At 35.2% G+C, this 21,121-nt stretch overlaps 1 protein-coding gene across 1 annotated transcript in view; it reads left to right on the forward strand.

Annotated features, from left to right (window-relative positions):
• Trdn (triadin) overlaps nt 1–21,121 on the forward strand; it is a 101,672-nt gene that overhangs the window by 36,415 nt on the left and 44,136 nt on the right. Inside the window, exon 2 of the mRNA XM_013035108.1 lies at nt 3,283–3,492. Within this exon, the coding sequence (XP_012890562.1) occupies nt 3,283–3,492 (210 nt within the window). The remainder of the gene's footprint in view (nt 1–3,282; nt 3,493–21,121) is intronic.

The raw sequence follows: 21,121 nt of genomic DNA on the forward strand, positions 1-21,121 counted from the left end.
TAACAGGAAAAATTTTTAATTTTTCAACCTCTTTTGCAAAAAAAACCCCATTTTGCAATAGACTTTCTGTAGAGTTCTCATTGACATGCATGCATTTTAGAAACCCTAACTCGGCAAAGCTTATTGTTATGAATTGAAAGTCCTTTTTACCTCTCCATGTAACTGGAAAGTCTAGACAGGCATCTACCTCCAAGGACATTAAGGTTCTGCAAAGATCATTGTGATGAACTTTGCTCAGCATGACCTTAGAGTACTTTGGGAATAATGTGTTTTATAATGACATAGGTATTGTCTACTCTCTATTTCCTTTATGCTCAAAATCTTGAAGGAGAAATATAGTGTAAAAGTACTACAAAAACTACATCATTTATGAAATGCAAAAGTCATAGTGTTTTCACATAATGAAGAATTAATGTTTTATTTATATAATTATAGAATATAGGTATCTTCTTTAATATCTATATTCTTTAAGTATTCTGGCAGAGACTGTACTGCTAGTACCACATGAGAATAATAATGGGCTAGTGCATTTGGTAGTTTAGTTGTCTGATCAATAAGGCATGATGAGGTTAAGTGAGTTCTATCAAGAGGTTTATGATTTATTCTTCTGTGTATAATATGACCATTCTTTAAAACCATTGTACAAGCAGCCCCCCCCTGCCTTTTTATTAAGGAGCAAAGACACATTCAATCAAATCTACACTTCATTTGAACCTGATTTTATCTGTCTGGCAATCAAAACAATTTGTATGGAATCAAAGGGAATGAAATTTGCAAATAGATAGAGAAAGTACTGGCAGTGCTCTGCTCTAGCTCCAGTTCTGAAACACCAACTTTGAAGAAGCATCGTCCATATCAAATTGCTCAGCAGCATTTACCTCTCATTTTTTCCACCATATCAATAACTAGCTCTTGTCATCCTTAAAGTGCTTCTCAAACATTAAAAAAATCTCAAATTATACACTCTGTTCTTTGCATTTATCTTGACCAGCTGTCAGGAGAGGCAGTTTTATTCTTTAATTCTTCTCCTCTTGGCTCTGTGTTTCTTCTGCAGTAAATATGAATGGAAAATGAAAGGTAAAACTTAGTATGTTTATAGCAAAAGGAGCATATAATTTTCTTCATATAATCTTCTTCTACTCTCAGATTATTTACCAACTGTTTATTTTACACCTGGACACTTAGAGCCTATTTTCCTTGTGTTTGAGTCTTGATCAGGTTTTAAGTAGAGATTTTGAAATCAGGAAGGCTAATAAAAGAGAGATATGCAAAAGAAAACCCCAACATTATTGAGCATTTATGTTATCATTTTTGCTTATTTAAAATCACAAAATAATTGTCCCAAGAGATCATAAAGAAAAGTAAAATTTCAAATTCATATAAATTCCTCAAAATATGCAATTTTTGAGCTTGCATTAATTATTTCTTAAATTTGTAGCTTCCCATTTTCATGATCAAATGCCATAAATAAAAAATCGTTTCCTTTAATTATTTTTCTACTTTAAAAAATATTACCAGCATTCAACTAATTCTGTTAAGTGTTGGTAATTTGTACTTTCAGTTTTAAGATTCCACCAGGTGTGAATGATATTGTCTAATACCATAATACACAGCTCACTGAAGTGAATCTGAAGTACAGAAACAATTATTCAAAGATTCTCTACTTAGTGGTATTAAAAAGCCTTTCAGAGATCAAGAAACGGAAGATTAGCAACATATCAACTTTCAGGTGGGCCACTCCTAAACACTTACAATTCACTTGCTTCCCTGAAAATCATTATTGAGAAGGTTTGATTCACTTGTAGTCTCACTTGGGCCTTAAATCTCATTACAAGGCACTCCAACCATTCATTCATTTCAGACCTACCATGACATATGATGGGAGTTTGACACAAAAATCAATGAGAGGATATGGAATGAGTTTTTCCTAATTTTTCCTTCAGTGGGCAGCCCTTCAAGCAGTGTATAAAATCTTTCTTAATGTAGCATTCCTTCTTTGTGTCACTTTCCCTAAATTTTGAGCTCATGAACTGAGGATATATATATATTCCCATTTTTTGAGGAGAAAAGGAAATGTTCTTTTGTCATTATTAACTTCTACTAAAGTCATTTTAAGATCTTAGATTCTTTGCCATGTATTAGCTACATTAGCTTTTATAGTCCTTTGAAAAATGGGCTTAGGTTCACCATTTTATCTAAAAATAGTTGTTTGGCTATTGCCTAGTAACTAATTTGATTGCCTCTGGGTATTCAAAGAATTGTATGCCATTTATCTTACTCCTGTAAAGAAGTGAGCCTTCTACAGTGAAAACATCAGAAGAGTAAGTCCATTAGCAAAAGTAATTGACTTTAGCTTTTCATGCACTATTTTCAACCCCCCCACCATTTCTAGTCATTGTACTTTGTACACACCTGTTTAAAGGGTTCAAATTTTATTTTCTAATTCAAATAGTTAACTTATACTGATGTTTACATAATTAATGTTGTTATCTGAAAAAAGAGGGGAGTATGATAAAGATTGTCTAAGCCAAGAAAACATTTACATATTTCTACACATACCCAGAAAACTCAATGGAAATTGAATAACATGTTAACAGAAGCTGTTTCAGAGTTGGAGATTAAAATTTTTATGTATCTATTTGCTTATGTACTGGTTGTTATTTTTAAATGTTTGAACATTTTCTTAAGAGCATAATGTTCTTAAAATCAGGAACAAGAAATTAAAATATAATATTCTCCAATATTCCTTTCTTAGTTTTATTTCCCTATCAATAATAACAACAACAATAACAACAACAATAAAGTTGTCCCTCAATGAGAGGGACAACTCTGTACCTAAACTAGGATCTCTGAAGAGAATTTCTGATTCTATTTGAACTGTTGTATCACAGACCATGATTCTCTTTTGAAAAAGGAATGTATTTTGACTGTTTTCCGAATTGGCATATAAATATCAATAAAGAAAAAAAGAGTGTAGTCCCAAACTGCACTGTTTTTGATGGGATATCAGAAGAGATGATACAGAAGAAAAATGAATGGGAGGAGAAGTAAAATTGAATGAAATAAGAGGAAAAGCTATTTGGCCTGTATGGTAGACAGATGGAAGAGGGGAGATGACAAAGGCTGATTACACAGGCACACACCTTTTACAACATCAAGTCAATGTTAAGGAAGAGGTGGAGGGGCTGAGCCACTGAACAGCTTTGCTCTGTGACTGAAAACAATGCAGGGGTTATCCATGTCTAAATGTTTTCTTTTTTTCATCTCTGAATGTTTGACTAGGAAATGCATCGACAACCACAACTGTTATAGACAATAAAAATGGATCTGTGCCCAAGTCCCCTGGAAAAGTGCTGAAGAGGACAGTCACAGAAGACATAGTGACAACCTTCAGCTCCCCAGCAGCCTGGCTCCTGGTCATTGCACTCATCATCACATGGTCAGCAGTGGCTGTTGTCATGTTTGATTTAGTGGATTACAAAAACTTTTCAGGTAAGAGCCACAAAACTTGAATTTTAAAATGAAAGGAAACAATAGTCTCTTTAGCAGTAGCTTTGTTTCTCTTCGCCCCAAAGTGTTGTGGGAGAAATAAAGCTACCACAAATGTGCTCAAGTGTCCATGTGGTCAGTTTTCTTCCATTCTCAGTCTTCTTTCGTTGTCTTTCCTCATCGACAAAACTCTAGATTTGAGCGGTCAATTGTGATTCACATTTTACAGAGTTGGGCTTCATCATTTATGTTCTTTCCCCTTCCCTTTTCTGTTTTCTTTTTCTAGTAGGGAATAGAATAAAATTCAATAGGACTCTATTTAAATTCTACCTAGAGATCTTCTTCTTATGGGAGGCATTTACTCATGCAACAATTATTTATCAAGTGCTCATCAGATATGGTATCAGAAAATGGTTGTGTAACAGGGGACAAATATACAGTACAAATATCATAAAGGAATAGAATGGTTTTAGGTGTTGATGAACATAGAAGTGTGAGTAATGTGATTTCTCCCACCTATATTCCTGATGGATGGTGTGGTAGACATTATTTTACAAATAAAGGTAAGTTGAATGATGTTGACAAAAATATAACAACTATTATTCTAGAACCCTAAGTGCTGTTGCATGGCGGCTCTCTTTCCACTGGGCACTGTCATTAAGTACTGTGAATAATGCCTAAGTGAATGGCATTATATCTGATTGAGCAAAACCGGCCTTTGTGTTACTACTACAAGATTCAAGAAGAATCTGAAGTCATGTTTTAAGTCTCTAAGTAGTGAGCAGTTTCCATAATCTCTGCCTGCCGAACTCACATGGTCATCAATTGGAGCTCTTCTTTCATTACTACCATTTCCATTGTCACACTTACTTAAATCCATTCTCTTTTAAGGGTACTTATGCAATCTATTATGTCTTTCATCCATCCACTACTCATTTATATTGCTCTAAGACATCTTCACAAAACATGCATTTGATCAAGTCATTCAGAGCAAGCAATTTGGCGTGAAATTCATCTTGTAATTCAACATATACATTCCATTCCCAACCATATTTACTTCTTCTCTTCCTAGTTGGACCTAGGACAACATAGAATTTTACTTTTGCTGACTCTGCTCCTACTGTTTTCCCCACCACAGCCTTCAATATAGTAGAAAGAGTAGTAGTTCATATCTAAGCATGGAGACTGTGGCTTCAGTTCTCTGATATTAGTATAGACCTTATTATTTGCTAGCTTTTTTTGAAATGAGAAACCTTTGTACACTCTCTGCTTAATTTTCATCATTTATAAGAGCAGGATTCTAATAGTACCTATGTAATAGGATTGTCAGAAAGATAATGAAATATATGAGAAGTGCTTAGAAAAGAACCTGGTTCACCATGTGTGCTGTATAAATATTAATATCACTAGGAGGAAAGCCTCCTTTTTCACTTTTATCTGGAGAATTCTTATTAACCCCTCAGGGTCTACTCCATCTGTGAAGCATTCTGAGATGTCATTAGAAAAATGGGTTATACCATACTTTCATTCTCTTTCTGCCTGTGGGCATGTGCATTACAAGCAGCAGGATAAATATTGTGTTATAAATGTCTGTTTACTCATCTTGGGATATGTGTGTATGTATGTGTGTGTGTGTGTCTGTCTGTCTGTCTGTGTGCTGGAGATGAGGCTTTTGCACACTCTAGGCAGAACTCTGCTCGTGAGTTTTATCTGTGTCCATTACCTTGTCCATGTCATTCAAGGAAAGTTCGGCTATATTCTTCATTGTATATGAATGTCACATAGCAAACTTTCTGATACATGTTGCTGAATATAATTAATAATGCTCATACTTTGAGTGTTAAATGTCTTATGTACAAATAGACTTGCAAATTTTACTTCATCAAGTCAAAAAACCTTTTGAACTTAATATTCACAATTAATAAAGTAGCCTTAATGAAATTCAAATGGATAAAATACTCTTTTATACAAATGAAATTTTACTTATCCTCTTTTGTAATAGTTATTTTTATTTGTTAATAAACTACTTCAATAGTGGGTAGATTATAAAACAACAAATATTCATTATTACATTAGTAGTTGTAATTAGGAATTTAGCTGGATGGTCTCTTCGGAGATTGCAGTGTGATTGCAGTATGTGGTATGATTAATGGAACTTTTTCTGAGGATGTCTTATGAAGTTGGCTCATAAAATAATATTGGTGTTTCCTCACTATGTGGCAGATGGTTTCCCTCCAAGTAAGTGATCTGAGAAAGAGCAAAGCTGAATTCACCTTGCTCTGAAGACTACCTGGAATTCCACATTGTCATTTTTGCATATGTTAGCTCCATTCTGCACTGAAAAAACCTAGACAGATGATGGGTTGATACTGTAATTACTGAAGCACAAAGAAAACGAGTAAGCTTCGGGATGACAGGCATCGTAATTCCAGGTTTAAAGAGGTGAAAAGGTGCACCACATGGATGGATTCAAAATGAGCAAAAAATAATCCCAGAATTTCAAATCTAAAAAAAATTCTTCTAATAATAAATTCATTAAAATTTAAACAATCAATTTCTGGAAACAAAAGAATACAAATTTTAAAAACTCAGTGTAATTATAGAAAAGAACAATTGGTAACTCATGCTAATCCTTGTGTAGATGGCACATATTCACCTGTTTTAATATTCTACTATCATTTTACCATTTTACTTATATTAATATTTGAATTTCATTTTTTTGGTCGATCATGAGGCTTGAACTCTGTCCCTCAGCCGTTCAGCTCAAGATGAGTGCTCTACCACTTGAGCCATAGAGCCACTTCCATTTTTCTGAGTGGATTATTGGAGATAAGAGTTTCAAGGACTTTCCTGCCGGGGCTGGCTTTGAACCATGATCCTCAGATCTCAGCCTCCAGAGTAGCTAGGATTACAGGTATGAACCACCGGTGCTCCACTTGAATTTCATTTTTATCATTATTTCCATTTAGCATGTTCAATGCTATCTTCTTGAGGTTCATCCTTGTTTCCAGAGTTCCGAAATATAAACTATATTCTTGGGGCTGGGAAGGTGGCTCAGTGGTAGAGTGCTTGCCTTGCATGCATGAGGCTCTAGGTTCAATTCCTCAGCACCACATAAACAGAAAAAAAAGGAGGTGGAGCTGTGGCTCAAGTGGTAGAGTGCTAGCCTTGAGCTGAGGAGCTGAGGGACAGCACCCAGGCCCAGAGTGCAGGCCCCATGACCAACAAAACAAAAACAAAAAACCCAACTATATTCTTAATGTTAACTTTAATAGATATATTTGAAATTTTTACTGGGGATTAATATTATCATCCTATTTAGTCTTTTATACTGCCTACTTGTCTTTGAAGATGTTCTTGTTAGTGTTTAAAAAATAGAGCTAATAGAATAAAACATGCTGGAAGCTGATTGTTGGTGGCGAATGCCTGTAGTCTTAGCTAGTCCTAGTAGGAAACTGAGATCTGAGGATTGTGATTCAAAGCCAGCCCTGGCAGTAAAGTGCCAGTGAGACTCTTAGCTCCAATAAACTACTAAAAAAGGCTGGAAATGCCACTGTGGCTAGAGCCCTACCCTTGAACACAAAGAGACTCAGGGACAGTGCCTGAGTTCAAGCCCCAAGCCTGGAAAAATACAAGAACCAAAGCCAAAACAAAGAAGCATGCTGGAGATGATCATGAAGGCCAAGAGTTAGGGCAGCTACTATTACATTAGAAATGACTCTCTGATGCTTTAAAAAACTAGATATTGTTCATAGTGAGGTGGAAGTATATTTTCATACTATACTAGTTTGAGAAGGATGATTATCCTCCCAACAACATCATAATTCCCTATTTTAAGAATGCGATCTGAATTCCTTGCGTTTGCGTGTGCTTCCATGAAAATGCTTTGCAAAGTCATATGATGAGGAATTTCTATTTCTTGTTCAGTGAAATGATGTTGGTTCTTAAAACTGCGAGTTTGATTCTTCTTAACAAGTATGACAAATTTCAGGATACCAGACAAACAGCCTAGGAAAGAAAATGTCACCTACATTTCTTCCCCAATGTAATGTCCATACAATATTCAAATAATACTATGGAAATATGTCCGGTTTGATGGGAGCAGCAGGAGCAGTCTGATGGATAACGGGATAGGGATTTGTTTGGTGGCTTATCAATTCCTGGGAGCTGATTAAGCAGTTGGAAAGCTGCTGCAGCGATTCTAAAACTGAAACGAAGGTCAGCAGACTGGAAACCGGGAAGGGCAGATGGACACAGAGGCGGAGAGAAAGGACAAACCACGACCCTCATTTGTCTCTCAGCACCTCAAATTACCATGACGTGGAGGAGTTGCAAGATGAATTGGTGCCCTTTGGTACTGAACTGCGCATGTACCTGAGAAAGTTTTGGAGATGTGGGGAGACAGCGCAGCAGGAGCTGGGGGGCAGCCAGCATGTTGGCAAAAATATGCACAACATCAAGAACACCTGCCCTGTAACCAACCTTCAGACAAGGAGCTCTAAGCTTCATGATTACTTCCTTTCTGACTTCCAACGTTTGCACCATTTTCACTTCATGCTCAACAGACACAAGATAAGATTTATTATCACCCTGATATTATTTACACTGCTTTTACTTTTTTTCTTCTGGAAAACAAATGCTGTAGAAAAGTCTACATACAACAAGTTTATTTCTTCATAATTGAGTACAGGGGTCCACCAGGACTGCTGGAAATCTGGCCTTGTGTACAGCTTCTCAAGCCCTTTTAGTAAACAATTTATAACTGACAATTTATAACTCCTTGAGAAGCAGAGTAAGTGGGCTTTCATCGAAATTTCTTATCAATGTTTTCTGCTTTATGAAGAGTCATGTTTCTTTCTAAACAATAATAAGCACAAGCAGAATTTCTAAAGAAACAATTACAAATTGAGGCATCAGTGCATGCTAATGAATGTATAGGAATAGATGGCCATTATTCTTAGTTTTTCCTTACATAAAAAGAAGGATTTGCTGGGCGCCAGTAGCTCATGATTGTAATCCTAGCTACTCAGGAGGCTGAGATCTGAGGATCACGGTTCAAAGCTAGCCCTGGCAGGAAAGTCCGTGAGACTCTTATCTCCAATAAACCACTAGAAAACCGAATGTGGTGCTGTGGCTCAAGCGGTAGAGTGCTCTCTTTGAGCTGAAGAGCTGAGGGATAGCACCCAAGCCCAGAGTTCAAGCCCCACGACCGAAAAAAAAAAAAAAGAAGAAGGATCTTTATTTACTTCATCCATAACAGGAAGAGTTATAATACGATTGATTGTACAAGGGTTTCTTCAATGTATGTTTGGCAATTTCTACAAGCATCTCACAAACTGTTTAATTTCAAAACAGTTTTGTAATTATTGGAATAAAATAGTCTATGTAACACATAGATGCCTGGCACACAGGAAACACCCACTCATTAAATGAGAAATGAATTTTAATCCTTACTAGGGGGGGAGAGTAAGATCAGTAATGTGAGAAGAAAGACAGCAAAGACATAATGATAGGAAGCATCAATTTCTTATGAAAGTCTTGCAGACATCTCGTGGATGTGCCTTTTAAATAGATTTTCTAATGAGGTATGCCATTTATCTATGCTCTTAGAAATTAATTTCCCTGATTTATTTTCTTCTCTTTTCTTGGAACTTAGCCCAATTAAGCAGGTGCAGTTTGTCAGGTTATGAGTTTAGCATAGCAAAAATCATTTAGGGAAATCCCAAAATCAATCTGAAAATACAAATTTAGTATCTATTTACTTATACATATCTATCAACTCTCTCTTCATCCATCTATCTACTGCTCTGTGGCTAGAGATGTGTTTGTGTCTGCATATATGTGAATATATTAATATGTTTTAGGATCAAAAGACTACAACTAACTGCACCATCTTTTTAAGCTTTATTAGTTCTCATGTGAACTGAGGTTTTGATAATGACTAACATCTTTGTGTTTCTTATCCTGATTTAATTCTTAAAATTTTCACATTTTCTGTTTAATGTCCTAGTCCTATTGGGGACTATACATAAATAGATGCACATAATTTCCAAGTTTTCAGTCAGCTTGTAAATACCTCAAGGAAGCAGAGTCTATATTCTAATGTTTCTCAATCCTTAATAAAAGCTTATTTATTCTTCATGTAATAAAATGGAAAAAGATAATAAAAATTGTGTTGATTTTAGAGATATACACTCAGTGATTTTTTTCCTACATTTTGGTCATTATATTTCCTGTTCAGATTATGGTGAAACTAGATTTATCCCATCATTTTTCAAAACAAGATAGAAAGTGGGCTGTATGAGGTCCCTAACATGTCAAGGGTTTCAGTTAAGAAACTTAATACCATACCATAAAACCAATTTTCTATACCATTAATTTGGTCCTTTCCAAATGAGATCTATTTAAGATAAATTGAGATTTATATATTTATTTTATTTATTTATTTATTTTGTTGGTCATGGGGCTTGAACTCTTGGCCTGAGCACTGTCCCTCAGCTCTTCAGCTCAAGGCGAGCACTCTACCACTTGAGCTACAGCACCACTTCTGGTTTTCTGGTGGTTTATTGGTAATACAGAGTTTCATGGACTTTCCTGCCAGGGCTGGCTTTGAACTCCGATCCTCAGATCTCGGCCTCCTGAGTAGCTAGGATTTCAGGTGTGAGCCACTGGCGCCCTGCGAGATTTATAAATTTTTAATGAAGATAATATAATTTTAAAATTTACCACATGCTTATTACTCTTTTCTTTGAAAGTTCCTCAGTTACATGTTGTTTAGTATTTAGTTGAAATTCACATTCTTAGTGAAAATTTTCCAAAATTTCTAAGAATCTCTCATAATTTCCTCATATTACTTATTTTAAGTCAAAGCACTATTTTCTAGTTGTGTATATTTAGTTGAATGTACTTTAAAATATATGTTTCTTCTCTATTGATCTGATAGGGTAGAAAATGCTTGTATTTATTTACTTAATTTTTCTCGAGATTAGAAAATACAACATAGAAATCAACAAGTAGTTCAATAACTGAGCAAAGAATTTCATAAAGGTAAAAATTGTGAGTTTTTTACACTCCAGATACTCACTAATAAGTACAATATTACCTCATTTAAGATTAGTGTGTAATGATACAGGTTATATGTGGATTTAACTTTACACAGTGTTTTAAAAACTGTCTCCATAGGCAGTGGTGCTGTAGCTTAAGTGGTAGAGCACGTGCCTTGAGCGAAAAGCTAAGGGACAGTGCCCAGGCTCAGGGTTCAAGCCCCAGGACTAACAAAAACAAAACAAAACAACAACAACAAAAACCTGTCTCCATAATTAGACAATCAGCATCTTAAGTGACAGGGATTCATGTAAGTTAGTGTTCATCTTAATGTGTGCATTTTCCTACTTTCTTCCATAAATATATTATTCAATCAAATTTATGTGCTCCCCACCAAAATTTTTGGCTAATTTGTTTAGCATACATAGTAGCCAAGCAAATAAAACAAACAAGGACAAAAAATAAAAACAATATTGTATCAACAAAAGAGCACACAAATTTTAACACTAAAGAGTAAGTAGGTGAATTCAGGGTCTCCCAGCAGAGCACTGGATCCAGATCCTGATTCTGTCAGCAGCTGTGAGATCTTGCGAAGATTTATGCTCTGTACCTGCTTACTGACTGCGAATAATGGTGCCTGTTTCTGATGTCTGCTGTGTACACTTAATAAGCTAACACACACAAAACACTTAAAATGTTACAAGGCATATAGTAATGGTTAGATAAATTATAGCTAGTGTTTTTTCTATAATTTAATCTCTTTGAAATTAAACATATTTTATGCCTCAAAGATATACAGGCATGTTTCTAAAAGATAAGTTAATTAGGTGAGTTCCAGTTTTTAAGGATCATGTGAATATACATAAATTCTAATTGCACAAAAGAAATTCATTAAGTGAAGTATTTTACTTAATGTCAAAAGAGTGTTCTAATCATTCCCAAATGATTTATTAAATTATATGATGTGGTAAGTGAATTAGCTATGATATTCCAATCTATGTTTTGAAATGGTGAAAAGAAATTAAAATTAATTTCATAATGATCATTGAAAAATAGAATGGCTAAATAGAATACATATTATAATCAAGAATTCCTAGAGTTAGCCCTAAAATTGTTGAGATGAATGTTTTTTAATAATTATTTAGGGTATGATAATGCATTACTAATCCCCAATCTCACATCTCTTCTCCATATATTTGCTAAACATATAATAGTAAAGGCATTCAGCCAGAGTGATATTTTGACTGATCTTTTGCTGTGAGAAAAATGAATCCTATTGAATGCTATACAGATATCTACAAACCCATGAAAACATACTTTCCTATACTTTATGCATAGTGCCTGGGAAGAAGGGTGTGATGCTAATGCCATAACCAAAGATATTGTGAGAAGAGAAAAAACACATCAGATTTATAAAATCAAAGTTTTACATTACATGCAAGCATTTGGAAATACAGACCTTAAGTCCAAAGGAAACTGAGCTCAGTGTGGAGAAGAATAGAATCTTACTACAATATAGCTGGCTATAAAACTATGATCTAGTGGTCATAGATTGAGGGTAGCCCCATGAGGGACAACCTGTTGGGATTCTTTTGGACTATTTATATGATATTCTTTTTACTGGGCATAGGGCAGAATTCTTTCTGGAATGAGGATCTCATAGTCCATCAGACAAGGTTCTTCATAAAATTTCTTTATGACTAGCCCTTACCTAGAGTTATAGGGAAAGTTTGGAGTCATTGTTCTAGGGCTCTGTTCGGTTGCCATGGCCCGCTTTTCAGAAGAGACAAGAGCAAAGGAAAGAAGGAAGTGTGAGCAAATAGCAGAAAGATCTTGTTTCTGAGACCTTTCCTTCCTATTCTGTTCTTTGAGATATCTTATTCTCATCTCCAACAATAATAATGAATTAAAAAACTAACACATACTTATGTAAGAAAAGGAAAGCAAATGAATATCCAGTAAATATAACAGGATCCTTTTTTATACACTTACTAATAGAAAGTAATTTGACTCCCCAGCTTTCATATTTTGACCTGATTAGAAGACAAAAGCTTTTTGTGTTTTTATTTTGAAACTTAAAATGCCCTTGATTTGACATGAGTCTAGTTCCAGTTAGCTAGTAAGATTCCTTTAAACACTTACAACCCAATTTTGCTAGCAAAACTTGGCTGATTGGGGTCATATTGACAAGGAGAAGGGAAGTGTGCACCTATTTGTACTCAGCAATGTTCCTTATTACCTCAGAAAGTTACAGTTGAATGGTATCAGAGAGAAATTTAGAGATAAAACATCCTGAAATTATTAAATATTAAAATACCTCGAATTTAAGTCAGTAATGTTTTTGTTTAATTTCATTAGTTTCCACACAAATACACATTTCTAAACTACTGAAGTAAGTTAATAGTAAAGATGAGTATGGGAAATTTTCTATTGAGAAAGTTTTGAAAAGCAGAAAGAAAATGTCCACGTCTCGGATATTGAAAGGCAAGGATTGGAGCTACTGTATGTCTATTCAAATGTAAAATAGAAAAGTAACAGCATTTCCTTCTTCATTGAATAAAACAATTAGCTCACCAAAAGTGCCTATAAATCAGGATCCTAATTTTTCTTTGGTTTAAAAACATCTGACTATCCAACATCTGCAAGTATTTGGTTTTCTGAAAATTGCAAATCAAGTGAATTTTATATTTTACAATCCAATCTGCTTCAGGAGCTTTTGCATTCTACCTTTTATTTTTCACATGATTTTCAGTTGTTTGGTCTATTTGGGTTGCTGTGACCAAACACCTTAGAATGAGAGAAATTTATTTCTTACTGCTCTAGAGATTGAGAAGTTCAAGATTAAATTGTTAGCAGGGTAATAAGGGTCTGCTATCATAAAAGCAGACATGTCTTCTTGCTATAGCTTTATACCATAAGAAGGGGTATACTGAGGTTTTTCTGGGGTAAAGTGGGGAGGGCGATCAGTCTGTTATTAAGGCATGAATCTCATTTTTGAGAGTTTTGCCTTCACGACCTAGTCATCTCTCAAAGACTCTAACATTGTCACTAAAAGATTAGATATTTGTCACAAACTTTGTGCGGATGCAAACTTTTAGAACATAGAACACATGGAAGGAGGTAGAAGGAAGGGCACTTATTTTCATATGAGTAGTATCCAGAAGATGAAAAGAAACAGAAGGAGAGGGGTGGGGGAGGAAGGGAGAAAAGGGGGGTAGGGGGGAGGGAGAGAGAGAGAGAGAGAGAGGGAGAAAGAGAGAGAGACACTCAGGCAAAAATATATAAATGTAATAAAATAACAGTAAAGTTGATTTAGAAATAGAATACACTTTCAGTCAGTAGAATGAAAAATGGTTGTCTTTATTGTCTTTAGGGTGAGAGTGACAAATTTGTCTTGAAGAGTTGAATACTTGCTGAGAAGGATCATGATATTCTTAGTACCCAGGTCCAGTCCACAGGGTAAACAATAGTGTCAGGATGTTTACAGAATGATTCTGTGCAAATAATTATTGTCTTACCTGATCCTTAGCTCAGGCTGGAGTCTTTGTTTAATTAGGTGAAACATCTATTGTTTTACAGAGTAGAATGAGGTCTGGCTTGAATAAAGCCTGGGATGGTGACTAAAAAATCATGTGGCAACATTCCATGACCCTTTGGACTATTTCGATTTTAATAGAAGTCAGGAATTTTTAGTTACAAAGTTTTCTTGTGATGTCTTTTACCATTTTAGGATAGATAGATTGATGGATGAATATATATATATATATATATATATAGATATATAGATAGATAGATAGATAGATAGATAGATAGATAGATAGATGGATATATAGACAGATGATAGATTCTTACATACATACATACATAGATTCTTACATACATACATAATAGATATATAGATTAGCTAAGGAGAAAGAAAGGAGAAAATGTAGAGACACATCTAGAAGATGATGGTCATCTATGAAGATATATTTAGACAGGAAATAAATGTTACTACTTAATGAAGATTTAGGTTTTAAAATGCTAATTACTCTTAAGGCCACATGAGTGTCTTGGGTCTAAATGAACAGAAAGGACAGGATATCCTTTAAATGCTGTCAAGGACCATCTCCCTCCTTTGTCTTCAGAACTTCCCCATTCTCTCACTCTCCTCAATATGCTTGTTTTCTGACTTGGAAAATGAAACAAATCTTTCTTACTTTCCTTTATCCCTTTTTAATCCCGAAGCCTTTCTTCACTCTCCCTGCTTCAGTGAATGAAGTCTTTTTATTAGGCCATTGCATGACCAACACTATTCCTTTACTCTGCTGAAATGTCAAACACTACTTGCTAATAAATCAGTGCACATTTCATATCTTTTTTTCTTGGGAAAAAGTGCCATATTGCAGTTCTTGATGATCATATCCTTCTTAAAATCTTAGCTCCTATAACTCTTGGAACTCATATTTTTGCAATTTCATTTGTTTACCTCCACTAGAAAATATCACCTATTACATTGTGGTACCCTCATGCTCCCTAAACAAGCAATGAGTGATAAAAGAAAGCTGCCACAGCCCACCAGCTAGCCTGCTTCTCTTACTATGTAGCTCTCAATGTAACATTAGAAACAATCCTCTAACAGAGACAGATATGAAAATTGAGTACAGGGAGTGAACAGTTTTAAACAATTAAATATGTAAGGTAAATAGTGAGAACATCTATTTTATGCAAAACAGCATTTATTTTTATTTTGAAGGAAAATGTAGCTCGTTGGCATATATTTTTTCTTACTTTCCTAGAAGTTTGCTTAAAATTAACCTCCAAAGACAATGACTTCCAAGTTTACATCTTTAACTCCAATTTTCTCAATTTTCCTAATTACACTCCAATGTTCATTGAAGCAGCAAACTTAAAACTCCTGACTATGCTAACTGTATTTTTTTTCTAGGCCTGTTTCCTACATTTCAAATTTTGTGCAGTTTCACCATCTTGTTTCTTTTTCTAGACCTCACAGACTTGGAAAATCTTTTTTGAACTAGAAACAGAAAAATAATATGAAATTACCCTCTCCACAAATTTTGAAGTATGTAGAAGAATTGCTGATTATAAGCTCAACATTGCATGCAAGGTCTTGGAAATTCTTTCATCCTGCTTAACTAAAGCCTGTTCTAATTAGTGAACAACTCCTTATTTTTCCTTCTCTCTGGCTACTGACCACAAGTGTTCCACTCTTTGATTTTATAAATTTGACAATTGCAGAAACCATCTATAAGTTGAATCATGCAGTATTTGACTCTCTGTATTCATTTGCTAAAATAGGAACATAGAATTTTTTCTGCACTTTTCCTTTTCCCCAGGCCCCTTGAATACTGAGTGAATGAAAAGCCCCATACTACTAGTTAAGCATCTCATAATCGTGCACTCTAGGCAATTCCTACTTGACTCCTGATGTTACCTAACATTTTCACAAAGTAGTCAAATACAGTCCTTCAATATTTGCATCTTTCTTTTTCCTCAGCTCTCATTCTAAAGTAAGGTTGCTGTAAACTGCAATTAGAAATTTATTTCTACTCTATTTAAAAATTTAGGTGCATAATATTGGATATGAATATGTATGTGAAATAATGGAAATATAAACTGGAAAGTAACCAAATGAAGTAACTAAAAACTGGAAGAGAGAAGCACAGAAAGGGATGGGATAGGAGCAAAATTTATTTTAGTAAGGACTCAGTTTTTTTTTTTTAAAAAAAAAACTGTTATTGTGGGCTGGGAAGGTGAGTCAGTGGTACAGTGCTTGCCTTGCATGCATGAGGCCCTGGGTTCTATTCCTCAGCACCACATAAGCAGAAAAAGCTGGAAGTGGTGCTGTGGCTCAAGTGGTAGAGCGCTAGCCTTGAGCTGAAAAGCTGAGAGATAGCGCCCAGGCCCAGAGTTCAGGCCCCATGACTGACAAAAACAAACAAACAAACAAACAAACTGCTATAGTAAGATATATAGAATGTTTTTATATTTTTTCACCATTTTTTTTAAATTGAGAAAATACCATACAGAAGGGTTACAATTACTTGGGCAAGATAATGAGTACATTTCTTATCAAGCATTGTTGCCTCCTCCTTTGTTTCCCCTTCCCATTCCCCACCTCCCCCCAAAGTTGTAAAGTTCATTTTTCGACATAACGACTTGTATATCTCATTGTTGCAATGGGTCCACCTGTATCCCTATTTAAACGATTTGTTGTTTCCCTTCCCCTGCACAAATTATACCAACATCAAATAAAGTGAAAGCAGGGGTTATACCGTGGGGGGAGGGACATACAAAGCAACAAAGAAATCATCTTATAAATATGTTAGCAACAATCACATGAAAGAAAAAAAGATTTGAATGCTTATCTTTGGTTCATTTCACCTAACATCAACTTATCTGACCTGTTCTATTTGTCTCAGACATATACTCAGACATTTACTAGTTATTGCAAATAAGGGAAACCATGAAACCTATGTAATGTTTACAGTTATGTAAGTCAGGAAATGAGTATATTTCTTTTTGAACAGTATCATCCCTACTCATATAGTTTTTAAATTGACATTGTTAATGTTTTCTTTTTGTAATTAAAAAATGGCAGAAAACAAGAAATTATTAAAATTAGAAATTATATGGAAATCAATTGAATTAATTCTAGATTAGTTTAATTGCAAAACTACAGAAATGATTTACTTCAAAAGATTTGGTCATACCCAATTCTCTACACACTGGGACACAGTTCAAGAACCCAAAAAGACATGAACAGAAATTGGAAAATTCCTTCACTCTATTATTTGTTGTATTGCTGTCATTTTATTTATTTGAAAGGGAAAATATTGTCATTAAATATCATTAAGAATCAAGACTTCCAATGAAAGATAACATAGATGTAAGCATAAAAGTAGAGAAAGGGAAAGGAGCTCCTGTGTTCATAAATTTTATTGCAATATTAAAAACATAGTTTTGGGGAATTTCATATTTTCTGGGTTTGCCTATTCAACAAGTTTAGAAGCTATGACAATTCAATCCAATGAGCACTTTTTGCTGACTATTTAATCTCAGAATAATATTTCTGAAGAAAGAACAGTATTTAGTTAATATTTAGCTCAATAAGGAAGCAAAATTTGCTTTCAATTTGTGTGTGCTTGTGCACGTGCATGCATGCTGCAAGTATGTAACTATTGGAAAATGTACTAGGGAATACACATGCAATGTAGTCTATTTAATTATCTTGGATTAAAAATTTATATAGCTAGGATCCATGTTTAATGATTTGACAAGCCAGGAAAAAAATGAAAAATGAAGAGAAGTGGGGAAATAAGTAAAGTTGGCAAAATGTTGGGGCTAACTGAAACAAGGCTTGGAAGATTTGTATTTTATCATTTTTTGCTATGTTTCCAGAATTCCTCCTCTTGTTCTGGGTTAAAGTGAGTCAGGAATCAACCTGGGCCACGTCTGGACGCAGAGGACAAGTCCCTGCAGGGGAACAGCACAGTTGTGCTCTCATGATGTCATTGTAGTCTTGGCTCACCTGCTTGGCATAACACAGCAGCTATGACTGCAAAAATGCCAGCTCCTGCCAGATCTTCCATTGGCTGCTCTCACTCCAGGGTCAGGTGCCTACTTTGCTCCACACAGAAAGGCAATAGCTTCTCCTGAATGAGTCACAACCGACCTTGAAGGGCACAATTCTGATGGAGGTTCTAGTTTATCCTCAAGTTTCAGCTCATCTTTTGTAGGGTGTAAATTGCCTTTCTCTCTCTACTCCATTCTTCAAACCCAGTGTTTCTTCTTTCACCTCAGACATTTCATACAGTCAAATCCAAATAATATGTCTCTTATTAGCTGTCATTCCCAATCATTCTGCCTCTCAGATCCAAATCTGAATAAAATATTTCTCTGATTAAACAATGGGAAAGTGAATTTCAATTTTAGTCTTTCTTCTGTCTCGTCCTTCCTCCTTCCTTCCCTCCCTGTCTGTCTCTTTTTCTTTCCTCCTTCCATCTCTCCCTCACTTCTTTTCTCTCTTTCTTCTTTCCTCCTTCCCTATGTTCTCCCTCTCTCCCTTCCTTTATTCTTCCCTTTCCTTTCTCTTCTTCATTCTAGCCTTTCCTTTCTTTCCTTCCTCCTTCTTTCCTCCTTCCTTTCTCTCTCCCTCTCTTTTCTCTTTTCTTTCTTCCTGTCTTTGTGTCTTCTTTCTGCCTTTCTTTCCTTCTTTTTTTCTTTTATGTAATAATATTTTAGATCAGGGACTGAAAAAATTACATAATAAAAGAGAGTTATTCAGTACAAAGCTTATACTACAGCAATTGTACTTCATTTTTATTAGTGTGTTTGTCTTTGTCTTCTTTTCATTGTTTCTTTAATCTTTACTTGTAAATCCCCACTGGTTTGCCAGGTCTACCTTCACGAAATGCTTTAGTGTAAGTAATTTCAAAATGTTGACAGAAGTGAATTAAAGCAAGATATCCAGAAATGAAACTCTTGGTTGATTCCATATCTTAGCTATAGTAAATAATTCTGCAATGAACATAGTTGTACTGGTAGCTTTAATGTGGCCTTCTTTGTGATCATTTGGGTAAATGTCCAGGAGTGGGATTTCTGGATCATAGGGGAACTCTATGTTGAGTCTTTTGGGGAACCACCATACTGCTTTCCAGAGTGGTTGAACCAGTTTATGTTCCTACCAGCAGTGTAGTAGCATTCCCTTTTGGCCACATTCCCGCCAATATCTGTCATTATTTGTTTTCTTGATAATGGCCATTCTAACGGGGCTAAAGTGGAATCTCAATGTTCTTTTTTTTTTGCATTTCTTTTATGTACAAAGATGTTGACCATTTCTTCATGTGTCTATAGGCCATTCTTATTTCCTTTTCAGAAAAGTCTCTTTTTAAGTCTTTAGCCCACTTATTAAGGGGGTAGTTATTCCTTTCAGGATTTGTTATGGGAGGGGTTTAACTTTTTGAGATCTAGGTATATTTGATATGAGGCCCTTGTATGTTGTATGGCTACAGATCTTCTCCCAATCTATGGGGTTTCTATTGATCTTGCTAGGTATGTACTTTATGGAGCCAACCCAGATGACCCTCAGTAGATCAAGAAAATGTGGTATATATACACAATGGAATTCTATGGTTCTATCAGAAAGAATAACATCATCCCATATGTAAGGAGATGTAACAACTTGGAAAAGTCATATTGAGTGAAGTGAGCCAGACACAAAAGAACATAGGCCCTATGGTTTCTCTCATTTGTAATAATTAGTATATGTCTAGAATAGTCCTAGCAGAAGATCACAATAGCTCAATAGCTATGTATGTATGACCATGTAAAATGATGCTTTTTGAAATGAACTCTGAGATATGGAAAGAGGATTTTTTTGTCTTTATTTTTATTTACTTATTTTATGTCAGTCATTGGGCCTGAACTCTGGGCCTGGGTGCTGTCCCTCAGCTCTTCAGCTTAAGGCTAGCACTCTACCACTAGAGCCGCAGTGCCACTTCTGGCTTTTTCTGCTATGTAGTGCTGAGGAACCCAGGGCCTCATGCATGCAAGGCAAGCACTCTACCACTGAGCCACCTTCCCAGCTCTGTCTTTTTTTAATGGACTGTGTGAAGTTATTTATTTTTTCCTTCATTTTGTTTTTCCTTTTGGATTATTCCCAATTGTCACTGTTTTTGATTTTGGTACCCTGATTTTGGTATATACATTTATCTGATTTGGGAAAGGGAAGGGGTATAACAAAATGGTGAGACAAAGGACAAAGGCTGAACCAATGTAACAGTGGTACTCACAAGATGCTGTTAGAAATGAACTCTACAACTTGGAGGGAAGGGGAGTTAGGGGAGGGAAAGTGGGAGAAAATGAGGTGGGGAGGAGTAACACTGTTCGACAAGAAATATATTCATTACCCAACTTATATAACTCTAACTCCTCTGCACATTACCCTTACAATACAATTTTTAAAAAAGAAATGAGACTCTTTAGTGGAGAAACTATTTTTGTGCAAGAAATGATCATTATTGTAGATATAGCTAAACTACCTAATGTTTTTCTGAAGAAGAAAGAATATACAAGCATGCGGCCTTCTTCCTGTGTATTTTAAGAAAAAAAGTAATGGTAGGAATACAATTCTTGTAGTAATCCATTATAAGTGTGTAACATTAGAAAGATTTAAATAAATCTTTCAACTAAAATATTGAAAAATAAAAGTGTAGGTCAACAATTTTGGAATTCTTGCCTACCTTAGATTTATGTTACTTATTATTCTAGTTTCTGGCTTTACTGTTAGCTTGGAATGAAATAGAAAACAAGAAAGCAGAAAAGATATGGAAGGAAAAAAAGTGAGAACATGAAGCCTTTAGTTCCATCTTTGTTGTTAAGCATTAAAAAAAAATCAATGAATGTTTGAGTTGCATTGTTTATGTTCACTGTTGATATGGTTTGGAGATGATGTCTGAAGAAGTTGTTCACCTGGCTGAAAATCAGAATGTATTCATATGTTACAAACTTTGCTTTTCTGAAAATGTTCTGATTTGAAGATACCATGTACCTGGAGCAGCTAACTTCACATGGAGCCTTTTAGCAT

Source organism: Dipodomys ordii, unplaced genomic scaffold (assembly GCF_000151885.1).
Source record: "Dipodomys ordii isolate 6190 unplaced genomic scaffold, Dord_2.0 Scaffold204, whole genome shotgun sequence".
Taxonomy (NCBI): domain Eukaryota; kingdom Metazoa; phylum Chordata; class Mammalia; order Rodentia; family Heteromyidae; genus Dipodomys; species Dipodomys ordii.